Source organism: Bos indicus, chromosome 3 (assembly GCF_029378745.1).
Source record: "Bos indicus isolate NIAB-ARS_2022 breed Sahiwal x Tharparkar chromosome 3, NIAB-ARS_B.indTharparkar_mat_pri_1.0, whole genome shotgun sequence".
Classification (NCBI taxonomy): domain Eukaryota; kingdom Metazoa; phylum Chordata; class Mammalia; order Artiodactyla; family Bovidae; genus Bos; species Bos indicus.
In genome coordinates, this window is record NC_091762.1 from 35,904,255 (window position 1) to 35,916,830 (window position 12,576).

At 40.2% G+C, this 12,576-nt stretch overlaps 1 protein-coding gene across 1 annotated transcript in view; it reads left to right on the forward strand.

Moving 5' to 3' along the window:
- Window positions 1-12,576, forward strand: part of VAV3 (vav guanine nucleotide exchange factor 3) — a 434,748-nt gene that overhangs the window by 194,358 nt on the left and 227,814 nt on the right. Inside the window, exons 3-5 of the mRNA XM_070779927.1 lie at window positions 2,080-2,138; window positions 4,556-4,621; window positions 10,123-10,231. Of these exons, the coding sequence (XP_070636028.1) occupies window positions 2,080-2,138; window positions 4,556-4,621; window positions 10,123-10,231 (234 nt within the window). The remainder of the gene's footprint in view (window positions 1-2,079; window positions 2,139-4,555; window positions 4,622-10,122; window positions 10,232-12,576) is intronic.

The following is a 12,576-nucleotide window of genomic DNA, read 5'->3' on the forward strand; positions in this document are numbered from 1 at the left end:
CTCCCTCTGGTGGACAATTGTATGAAAAAAATCAAACTACATACAGTCTTGTGGGATGGGAACAGGCTGTAAATTTGGTGTTTTACCATTTGTGTTAAAATAAATAACAGAAGTAGTAGAACACGTAGCTATACCAATGCTGTTACTATTTCTCTTCTTATTGAGTAGTGATACTGCTGTGAAAAAAACAAATTTGAAGCAGACTTCACCCCATAACTTTAGAACAGTTCTATATCAGGATAAGGCTCGGGCTAAAATTCACCAATGTAGTTAATTCATGAGTTTCAATATTACTTCACAGATTATCCTGGAATTCTCCAACAGCTAGCCTTTTCCCTAAAGAATACATATTTTTGGAAATTTAGCCAATGACTATTTTTGTCATGAAATCTATTTATTCTGGTAAATTTATTATTTGTTTATGGTCTTCTGAATTTATAGACTCACTGAAGATGCTTTATCTTTATTCTGGAATATTTATTATGGATATCAAGTGTTACCTGGGTGTTTTATTTTTGTGTTTGTTTGCTCCTCAGCAGTTAAACCAGGAAGAAATTGCATAAAAGGTTTTGATTAAATTTCATGTGTATATAATAAGTTTATTTTGTGTATTATTAACAGCTCACATTTATTGTGTCAAGCATTTGATAGGCATCGTCTCATTTAATTTTCAGTAATTCTGTGAGATGTGTTGTTGTTATCCACGTGATAAAGGCGGGTGCGTAAGCCCTGCAAGTGTTCTCAGCTCACAGTTTGTAACCACAGCAACATCCTGCCTCCTGAAGTAGGTGATACGGAAGTGTATATGTGGCTAATACCCTTATGAATAGCCTAGTACTGGAAACTTTACATTTCCATCTTTGAACTGAGGAATTCAAAGATTACCTCCACCCAGAGATACATTTTTACCTTTTCTCTTTCTTTTTTTTTTCCTCATTGTGAACAGACTGTGTAGTAGAACCTCTTCCCATTTTGTTTAGAGAGTTAAGACAATTTATTATCTTTCCATTTATGTTTAAATTTAAACATAAATTTAAAACAATTTATGTTTTCTCTGTGGTTTCATGAGAAAAATACATTTTAGCTCACGGACTTCCTCACTAAGTCTTTGAAAGAGATGCTGTTAGGTACAAACGTAGGAAGGAAGATACAGTTTCTAGGTGCTAATGCTAAAGCTCTGTCAGAGCACACGGAGGGTGAAGTACTGAAGATATTTATAAAGAATTTTTGAAACAGATACAGATAATTAAGGTAATGTAGGAAAATCTTTTTCTAGAATTAGAATAAGATAATTTTCTTAAAGTTGGCATTTGTAAGAATAGCCACCCTATAAATACTTTACATGCATTATCTTTTTAATTCTTATAATAAGGTAAGGATTATTAGTAAACTAAATTATTGTAAGCTGTATCCAGATGATAAAATGGAAGCCCAAAGAATTTAAGTAGTTTGTCTAAGGATATATGGCCAATAAATGGTGAAGTCAAGATTAGCAGTCACACGGTCTGGCTTGAGAGCCTGCCCTGTGAACTACCGGGCTACAGAGCAGTGCTGTTCACTGGAACTCACTGTCATAGTGGGCGTGTTTCATGTCTGTATCAGCCAGTGCAGTAGCCACTAGGCACATGGGCTCCTGAGCGCTTGCAGGGTAGCTGGTCCAACTAAGGAACTTGATTTTTTGTCTTAAAAATGTGAATTCATTTACATTTAAACAGCCTCTCTGTGTCTAGTGGCTACTGTTTTGGACAGTGCAAGAGTGCACAGGGTCTTTGAGATCATGTAGAAGTGGAAATATGAGACCTTTAGGACTCTCTTGCCTAACTCCTTGTTTTTCCTGGTCAAGAAATGGCAAACCAAATGGTTAGTCATTTGCTTCGCATCGTAAAGTTAAAGCAAGGGACAAAATTACAACCCGGATGTTTATGCTTCTCAGTTATGGCTCTTCCCATTCTGCATTTTTTGTGGTATCTACAAATTACATTTCTGCTGCTGTTGTTAATATTAGCTAGTAAAACTAGTTTTTGAAAATAATTTTTTTTATGAAATGCATGTCTAATAATCCCTGTCCTCTTTTCTCAGGTAATAGAAACGTTATCGCGACTTTCTCGCACACCTATAGCGTTGGCCACAGGAATCAGGTAAGCTGGTTTCTCTGTGGTTCGTGTGTCCTGTTCAGTTCAGTGAGGTGATTGTTTATCAAATAGTAACTGTTTGTAAAGCACTTTGCACACAGGGACTCCATCTCATTCACTCAGAATACCTAGTATAGAAGTACTCAATAGACATTTGAAATTTGTTGAGCAAGTAAGAACTTCTTCCTAGAGTTGAATAAAGCACCTTGCCTAAATACTATTCTCAATTTACTGGTGACAATCACTGATACGTTTATTTATTTATTTATGTTTTTAACTTCCTCTAACATTTCTATACAGGTGATTCATTAAGACAAATGCTAAAATAAATATTTTAAAAGATGTTGTAGTACATTTGTATCCTATAAGCCATAAGAAGGAGTCACAACTTTCAGGCATTTTAAGAATTAATCAGACAACCAAAATGATGTATGTACAAGGAGATATACTGAAGGTTTGGTACCAAATGCAATCTTGGAATTATAGTTGACCCTTGAATAGTGTGGGCATTAGGGGCACCCACTGTCCACACATTTGAAAATTTGAGTATAACTTACAGTTAATATTTTGCACCCTCTGTTCCTCTGCATCAGGGGTTTCAACCAACCATGGATGGTATAGTATGTACCACTGAAAAAAGTCAGTTTACAAGTGGACCTGTGCAGGTCAGACCCTCTTGTTCAAAGGTCAACTGTAAATTGGTTAAATTCTACTTTTTCCATGTAGTGAAATATTATGCAGTCAATAAGTATGGAAATGGAGATACATGTGTTGGGCCTTTTCTGTTTAAAATACAGCATATTCAAGTGAGTTCAGTTAGAAAGTTGTATTGTTAATGATGTTAGAAACAACAGAAAAGCAGTTTCAGCAGTCACACAGCCAGGCCATATGGAAATGGAATGGATCTCATTTCTCATGCGATTTCCTCAGGAGTCTATAATTGTCTCTAGCTGTTATGGGGCTCTGTGAACCTCTGTCTCGTCTTCTGTTGCTTCCAATTTTCTGTTCTCGTTCAGATTGTAACAGAGGGGATACAATCATGTCTACAGGTTTAATCAGCTGTGGCTGGGCAGCCCAGTCCTTGGGTACAAAGCACAGTGACCTTGGGGAGGATGCCCCACAGACCCTTTCTCAGAAATGGACCATGAATTTGACAGCTTTCTACAGAGGGAGTCTATAGGTTGGATAAATGTTGCATACCCTGTCATTGCCTCTTCAATTTATGATTCTCTTTCCATGTCAGCATATATTTTGTTATATGCAAGCAGAAGATTTTTAAATAGCATGTTTTTATTTTTATGTGTTAATTAACCGTATTTATATGGTTCATTCTGAAAGGATACATAGAAGTTTTTTTTTTCTTTTTAATTACTCTTATTTATAATTTGTTTTTACTGCAATGGACTCGTATATAAGAATATAATAAAATATGTCAAGATATTTATTTTAAAAAAGGATTTTGAAACTGGCATTTCTCACACATTTTAACTTATTTGAAAAATGTATGTTCCTTAAATGTCCTAAGTATTAAGTTAATCTATAAACCAATGTGAAATATTTTCCCTATACTAAATATAATTATTTAGTGCTTATTTGTTATTTTGATGGGTCCTCTTGTTTTTATGAAACATATGACATACTGCCTGTATGTAAAGAAAGCGTAAAACTTTTGGCACCATAGTATAATCACTGTGATTTTGTTAGATGTGAATTTAGGGCATTATGTTGTTGTTATGAACAAAGATCAAAGCGTGAGGCAAACAAGGGAGTCAATAGCTAGGAACAGGGCATAAATTAAAGTGATTTTCTTTGACCAGGGGACAAAGAAAACATCATACTCTCCCTGAGGCCTGTTTGACTCATTTGTCCAATAGATGAAAATACAAAAATATGACTTATATAGTTTATGGTCTGAGTAGAAAAGTATATCAGAGTCAATGATCATATATAGAGGACATGACATTTTTTACTTCTAATTTTTTTATGGATACTAGTAAACTGAGTCATGCTTGGAGGATTGTTACCAAATTATTTGTCAGATCAGATTCTTTTAAGTGCAAAGAGACAGTGTGGAAGATAAGGGCCCACTCTGAACTGGGAAGCTGCAGTGGGCAGTGAGGCGAGCCTGCAAGTGTGTGGCTGGTGGGAAACGGTGAGCACCTTAGCACGTCTGCAACCACTCACGTGACTGTAGTGACCAGCAGTGATTGCTGCAGGGGTTTGGGGGTAGCAGGTGCCACAGCTTTCCTGGGGGACCCTGACACAGCCACAGGGTCCCACACTTTGGGAGGAACCCCAGATGTCATGTGAAACATGGTGACTGACCTGACCACTTTGGCTGCAGTTGAACTTTAGTGTTTAGTGAGTGGTAAATGTCCACCTCCTTGTTGCTCATTCACTCTTTTTTCTTCCCTCTCTCCTAGGCCCTTCCCGACAGAAGAAAGCATTAATGATGATGACATCTACAAAGGCCTGCCTGATTTAATAGAGTATGTTGAACGTTTTCAGCAAAATTTCTGCAAAATTAACACCAGTGCCAATTTTTGCATCCTTTGTGAATTTTAACCATAGGTGTTAAAGTAGCTATCTAAAGGGGAACCGTGGCTTAGTGATTAAGACATGTAAGAATTAACCTCAGACTCCTGATGGAAATGTTCACAAGAAAATGTACTTCAAGTAGCTTTTAATTCCTGTTGTGTATCTTGCATTGTGTGAGTCTCTATGGAGAGTAAAGAAACAGACGGCGATGAAGTTAACATTTGGAAGTTTCTCAAAGGCATTGTAGAGGTAGTAGACGAACCTGGAATCAGGAAAATAAGAAACAATCAGAGAGAGAAGTAGAATCTACCATCAGACTTATAGGACAGATAATGCTTGCTCTGCAAGTTCAAGGGCAGATGAGATTAGTGTGGGAGGGGGTTATTCAGGGATGTTTCATCAGAGGGTGTTGATTCTGAACAGAGAATCCTTTTGGGCCATATTATTAAATAGTCAGGAGAGGCTAAAGGTCTTTGCAGCTGATTATCTCCTGCTGATTGAGTGACTTGTGCAGATTACAAATAAATATAAAATGTGATCCTCACCCCTCAGGGAACTGATGCCAAAGATCAGGTATGTTTGCAGAGAATTGTAATAAGACATAGATTCTGCTCCAGGAGAGATTCAGGTCCTATGGAAATTCATCCACTTATCCATCCTGATAACTCCAGCACAAGGAGCTTGTTCTTACTCTAGGACTTTTACTCTTGCTGTGCCTTCTGCCCTTGGGGCTAACCCCTCACCATTCAAGTTTTCACTCAGATGGCCCTCCCAGCAAAGCCTTCCTGACTACCCTACCTGAAATTGTCACACCACTTCCCTCGCCCTGTGTTTTTATGGTACTCGCCTCTGTCTGAGGTAGTCTCGGTTTGCTTCATGGACTGTCCATCTCATCAGAGTACCGACTTCACGAGATCAGGGACTTTACCTTGTTCTTGGCTATTTTCCCAGCACTTTAAACAGTGGATGCTTGGGGCTGGTGCACTGGGACGACCCAGAGGGATGGTATGGGGAGGGAGGAGGGTTCAGGATGGGGAACACATGTATACCTGTGGCGGAGTCATTTCAATATTTGGCAAAACCAATACAATATTGTAAAGTTTAAAAATAAAATTAAAAAAAATAATAAAAAAATAAAATTATTTGTGAAATCTGAAAAAAAAAAGAAAACAAACAGTGTCTAGTATCTAGTAGGCCCTCAATAAATATCTGTTTTCTGAATAAATAGGCCAAAGCTGCATTGAGCATCTACCTCTTCCAGGCGTGATATGTCAGGCTTGAGCTGTCCATCAGGAAACATCTATCAGTTCCTAGAAGCCTGTTATAACCATGTTTCCACGCACTCTCTCATGTAACACCACATTCTGAAGTTGTTACTAGTATCACCACAGTTTACAAATGAGAAAACTGAGTCTTGAAAAGCTAAGTAACTTGCCAAAGATCGTATTGCTAGTAAATAGTAGTCTTTGGGTTTGAACCCATGCAGTTCTTGTTCTAGCTCACTGCATTGACTCCTACAAGCACCCTGCGTTGCTCCTCCAAGAACTTTCAGCTGGAGAGCTCTGTGATAGGAGCCATAGGGCCGGCCAGCAGCTCTCCTGGAGTAGGCTGCATTTGGATGGGCCACAAAGTCTAATATTTCAAATGTCCATCAAGAATGGTTTCTTATTGGGACTTCCCTGGAAGTCCAGTGGTTAAGATTCTGTGCTACCATTTCAGGGGGCCTGGGTTTGATCCCTGGTCAAGAAACTAGATCCCTCATGTTATGCTGCAACTTAGACCTGGAGCAGCCAAAAAAAAAAGAAGAAGAAGAAGGATTTCTTAATTCTATTTAAAATCTCCTAGAATTTACTAATCTTCAGCAAAGTCATTACTGAGTGTCTCATTGAATTGGCTCTAGTCTTTATCAAGTGACTATAAAATTACTGGTAATATAATTAAATTCTTTGTGGTCTTAAAAAGAATATTATTATTTCCAGTGCTATGATGACATTTTTTAACCTCCATCATTTGTCACTTATCCTTACTCGTTCCTATAATCTTGCTCATCTTGTTCTGTTGATGTCAGAATTAGTCTGTAAGGATGCAAGTTTGGAGAAAACCTCGGTCCCCAGCCTAGCCGCCCTGGGAGATGCAGTCCGCTTCCTCTCTCCGCCTGGAGTTGGAGGTCTAAATGTCATGTGTTTCCTGCAGCTGTTGCATTTGAGTTTGCCATAAGGTCTTGATCTTCAGTCTTGGCTTTGTGATGAGCTCTGTGGCTTCACATACTTCACTGTCACCTTTGGGGGTGAATCGCCTGAAGGGAGGCCCCCGGAACAAACAGTGGTCTGCTCTGCTCTGCACTGCAGGGGGAAGCACTCTCTCCTGAGGTGGAGAGAAGCTGATGCAGGATGGCATGAGGAGCATGTGCGATGGCCAACCTGTACAGTGTCCTTGCTCCTCCAGCCTTCATGACCAGAGTGTCAGATGTAACCGTATATAGATGGCCTGGACACAGGAAAGTGAATGTGGATGGCTGGTGATCTACTGGCCATTTGAAAAATCACAGCTCCTTCCTTCATCTCCCTTCTTCATTTTATGCCAATCAGAAAGTATTGACCAAACTGTTAGCAAGAAACAGTTTTACTATGGGATTGAATAACAAAACCCAGACTGTTCCAGCCCAGTCGCAATGTGTGTGGGTGCATATGTGTCCCTTCTGCAATTCTTAGAGAAAAATCTGTGTGGATTTATACATATATGCCTCTGCTCTCATGGGAAATAGTCAATAGCAAGGATTAAGCAAGACGATGTCAGTTTTTGTTTGTTTGCATTTTGTTTTGTTGTTTTTGTTTGGTGGAGGGCGAGTTGGGGGGTCTGAGGCAGGAAATGGATTTCACAGCCTGTCTTCCTTCTGAACAGGATCCCCTTTGATATAGAACCTACTCCTTTATCTTGTTTTTAAATCTCAGTTCCTTCATGACCTCATCAAACCTTCTTATCCTTTGATGGGTTATGGAAAGTGCTCAAACCAGTTGAACTGCCCCACTGTTCTCAGAGGAGGCTGCCCGCCTAAGCCCCTCAGTATGGAAATTCTGGAACTGCCAATACGACTCACCGTCTCCCTAGTTTTCCAGAGCAGAAAGCTGAAAAGCATCCTTCACCCCTTCCTCCCTCTCCCTAAGCCAGATTGGTCACCAAGTCTGCTTGGTTGGACGTCACACAGTCTAGATGTTTCTCTCCTCACCTGCCTTTACCCTAGTTACGGTGCTCATCACCTCCCACCCATCTCCCTGTCTGACTTCTTCACTCTCCACACGACCCCTCTATAACCCCGCTATGGTCCCCAGTTGCCCAGGTAAGTTTCACCTCACAGAGGACAAGGCTCTTCTCAGATTGGTTCAGCCCTTCTTCTCTGGATCTCCCCTCACTCACCTGGGCGGGACTCCACCCTTCACATCACCAGGCTCTGCACACCTGCCTGCCTTCACACAGCTTGGCATCCTTTGTCTGAATACTCATCCCGTCTTCTCACTCAGTGTGTCATCCCTGAGGGCAGCAACTGTGTCTGCCTCATCTGCAGCTATATCTCCTGAAACATGGTATTTATTCCCCAGATACATGTTGAGTAAATAAATACACTGCAGATCCAGTTTGGATGTAATATCTTCTGTGAAGCTTTCCCTGACTTCCTTAGTCAGAGTATTGCTCACTCTTTCCTCTGAATCATAGAATTCTGTGTTTCTGTGCTGTTTTCCACATTAGACTATGGGAGAGCCCTTGGATCTTCTGGATCTAGGCATTCTTCTGTATCTTCTGGGTCTGGCAATCAGTAGGTTCTTAGTAGAAATCAGGTAGGTGGGTAGACAGGAGGACAAGTCATCTTGGAACGAGTTTTCTCAGAGCAGAGTTCTCTGTATTGCTCTCCCTTAAGGTGCCTTTCTTTCTTCTGGGTATTTGACAGTTATTTTCTGTCAAATGCCTCCAAATAACTCTTCCTGACAAACACAGACAACCTTGTGATTGCCCCTACTTTGAAAAATGCTCCGAGTTGCACAGTGACATTTATACTTACAATGTTTTTATTTTTGTACGTATCAATTTATAATGTTCTATCTGCACAGGCCCAAGAGAAATGCTAAGGGCTGGCAGTATTGGAGGAGTGGAATTTCTTTTCCAAGAGAGGTTAATGCTTCTTTCTAACATACCTTAATTTATTAATCTCAGTTCTTTGGCATTGTTTGTTAGTAGAAGCTATTTATGGAGCTCTTGAACGGAAAGGAAAAAGTCTTGAGTAGTGATAGAATGGGTGACAGGTAGAAGCGGCTGTTTCTGCTTTGACTGAACAGGTTTACTGTCTCACATGAAGAGTTTAGGGACGATACATCAATCAGTCACTGTGGAAGCATTCATGGAAGCTTTAAAAGTAGAGATTATTTTCCACTGCTGGGAGACTAGCAGAAGAATTTAAAAGGCTTTTAAAAATGTCTTGTAGCCTTGGGACCTTTTCTTTAAGCAAAATACAAATAAAACAGATAAAAAAGGAATCTGACTCAAAGGGAACCTATGGGTATCCTTTGCGTGGCCTTGAAGGAACATGGTTTGAAAACTATTGCACTAGATATTGATGATTATAATCAACATAAATTACCGCTCTAAAGAGATTATTTATAACAGAGTAACTCCTTCCCAACTCCCCTGTCTTCTCCATAGTATATCCTTTAATACAGATGATGAAACTGAGACTTTTGTTTTTTGGCCAAGGCATGTGAGATCTTAATTTCCCAACCAGGAAATGAACCTGGGGCTAGGGTGGTGAAAATGCCTGGTCCTAACCACTGGACCACCAGGGAATTCCCATGAGGCCTTGACATATGAACAGCGGGAGGCAGTAAAATAGAGCAGGAAGAGAGGAGGATAGTTAGATAGCATCACTCACTCAATGGACATTCTGGGAGGTCGTGGAGGACAGAGGAACCCGGTGTGCTGCAGTCCATGGATCCACAAAGAGTTGGATACGACTTAGCAACTGAACAACAATAACAATAATAAAGCAGTTAAAATACTCAGGGTGTAAGATAGCCTGAATTTTAAATCCTAGCTTTGCCCTGTGATGAGCTGTGTCATTCTGGGCAAGTCAAAGAATCTTTTGTTCTCTCAAAATGCTTGTCACTATGACTGACCAAGCAACATGCCTACCTGTTAACACAGTAAATGCTGGGCCTGGGCAAACGAAGATAATCCATGCAGAGTGGTGTAGGAGAGGCCCAGTGGGTGTTAGGTCATTACCACCACTGTCGGATTCTGTTGTTTGTCATTGTTCTTATCAGGAGGGACAGAACTGGAATGTGAGCCTTTCACTCGTTCCACTCTAGTTGATCGGGATTTTCTACTAAAATCCAGTAACCTGTTTCTCACTATTGTATTTACTGCATGATAGAAAATGACATTTATGTTGTACCCTTTGTTTCAGTGAAACCCACGTGGAAGATGAAGAGGGTCTGTACGACTGTGTATATGGGGAGGATGAAGGTGGCGAGGTGTATGAGGACCTGATGAAGGCGGAGGAAGCACAGCAGTCGGTAGGACTTTGACTTGGCTAGGACTTTTTTAAGTTACTCTTGAGTATTTTATAAGCAAAGTGATTACTTGAAGGACTAATTAATATAATAATTATAATTAATACAATATTTATGCTAAAATTAAAATTATAATAAATACAATAGTTATAATTAGTCTAACATCTGCTGGAGTCGCGTTTTTTTTTTTATCTTGCTTTTAACTATATAACCATGACTTATTAGTCTGAATTATTTTATTAGGAAAGTGATTATTTGAATGGCTAACTAATATAATTATAATTAATAGCATAAAATAATATTCATGTAATAAGTATATTAATTGCAATTGTAATGAAATGATTGTAATTAATATAATAGTTAAAATTATTTAGTAACTTCTGCTGGAATCATTTATTGTTTTCTTTTTTATGTTTAGAAAGTGTTAGTCGCTCAGTCGTGTCAGACTCTTTGTGACTCCCATGGACTGTAGCCTGTCAGGCTCCTCTGTCCATGGAATTCTCCAGGCAGGAATACTGGAGTGAGTAGCCATTCCCTTCTCCAGGGGATCTTCCTGACCTAGGGATTGAATCCAGGTCTCCCACATTACAGGCAGATGCTTTACCATCAGAGCCATCCCTTTTTATGTATAACTGTATAACCATGCGGAGGAGGCAATGGCACCCCACTCCAGTACTCCTGCCTGGAAAATCCCATGGACAGGGGAGCCTGGAAGGCTGCAGTCCATGGGGTCGCTGAGGGTCGGGCACGACTGAGCGACTTCACTGTCACTTTTCACTTTGATGCATTGGAAAAGGAAATGGCAACCCACTCCAGTGTTCTTGCCTGGATAATCCCAGGGACGGGGGAGCCTGGTGGGCTGCCGTCTATGGGGTCGCACAGAGTCGGACATGACTGAAGGACTTAGCAGCGGCAGCAGTATAACCATGACATACTATTGCGTTTAGAGGCGTAGGAACATGGTGTTGGGCTTCCCAGGTAATGCTAGTGGTAAAGAACATGTCTGCCCAAGCAGTAGACACAAGAGATGTGAGTTCAGTCCCTGGGTCCATAAGATGCCCTGGAGGAGGGTGTGGCAACCCACTCCAGCATTGCTGCCTGGAGAATTCCATGGACAGAGTAGCCTAGTGGGCTACAGTCCATAGAGTTGCAAAGTGTTGGACACAACTGAAGTGCACAAAATGAGACATTGTGCAGTTCAGAACATCTATAGGGAATCTCTGGTCTAATCCTTTCATTTTACTAGTAGAAAAATCAAGTCTGAGAGGTAAAGGGCGTGCGACCCAGCTAAATAAAGCAGAGTGGCAATAGAGCATAATTTCAGGGAATCATAAAATTATACTGTTATGAAAGGAAATCTCTTACAAAGCAGATAAATCTACTTTAAATTTGATGTGGCCTAAAGTATATGTTAAAGAATATTTCTTCCTATTTGTTAGGAGTTGATATAAGGTATTTTTCTTTCTTTTGTTTCATTATACATCCCCTAATATTTTTTTGCTATTTTATAAACTTAGTTTCCGATATTACCATAGTTAATATGAGCCCACAAAACTATCTGCATGAAAATATGTAAAACATTCAGAATTACTTTGAATGATTTTCTCATCTGTAATTTGAAATAGAAAAGAAAAAGTCAGTTGCTTAAACTTTTATGAACATGGTCTTTTTTTTTTTACACAAAAGTCTTTCTTCATGAGCTAGGTGTAGTTTAGGTTTCTTCAGTACTTTGATGAATTCGCTCAGCTCTCTTTGACCTCTTGCATTTAATAAAAGGCTGACAAGTTGTCTGATGCCCAGGTAGGGAGCAGCAGCTTCTGTGGAATGAAAACAGATTGGCTGGCCTGTGTTTGGTAAATGTCATAAATGTGTGCTTTAACCTGCTGTGCCAGCTGACTGGACACCTGTGGCAGCATTTTAAGTGTTTTAGGTGACAAAGTATTGTCTGTGCCCCTTTAAATTATCAGCTGCTTTGGGCACCAGCAGATTCCTCACTCTCTTTCCCCAGGACTGTCTTCACTGTGCTGACGGTGCTGGGCTGTCCGTGTGGCCCAGGGTGAGCGGTGATGATGGCAGGAGGCACAGGGCACGTCCAGTGCGCTCCTCAGGGTGTTAGGCGCTCCGCATGGGTTGTCTCATTTACAGATCCTTGGGCTGGCTACTGTAATTTTGTTTTACAGATGAGAAAATCGAGACGGAGAAATTAGGTAACTTCTTCACAATGACCAGCTAAATGACAGTAAAACTGGTCCTTGAACCCAATGCTATCTGATCCCCAAACCTTTGATCTTCCTACCATGTTCTTCTGCCTCTAGTCTTAAACACTTAGTAAAAACCAAACACCAAGA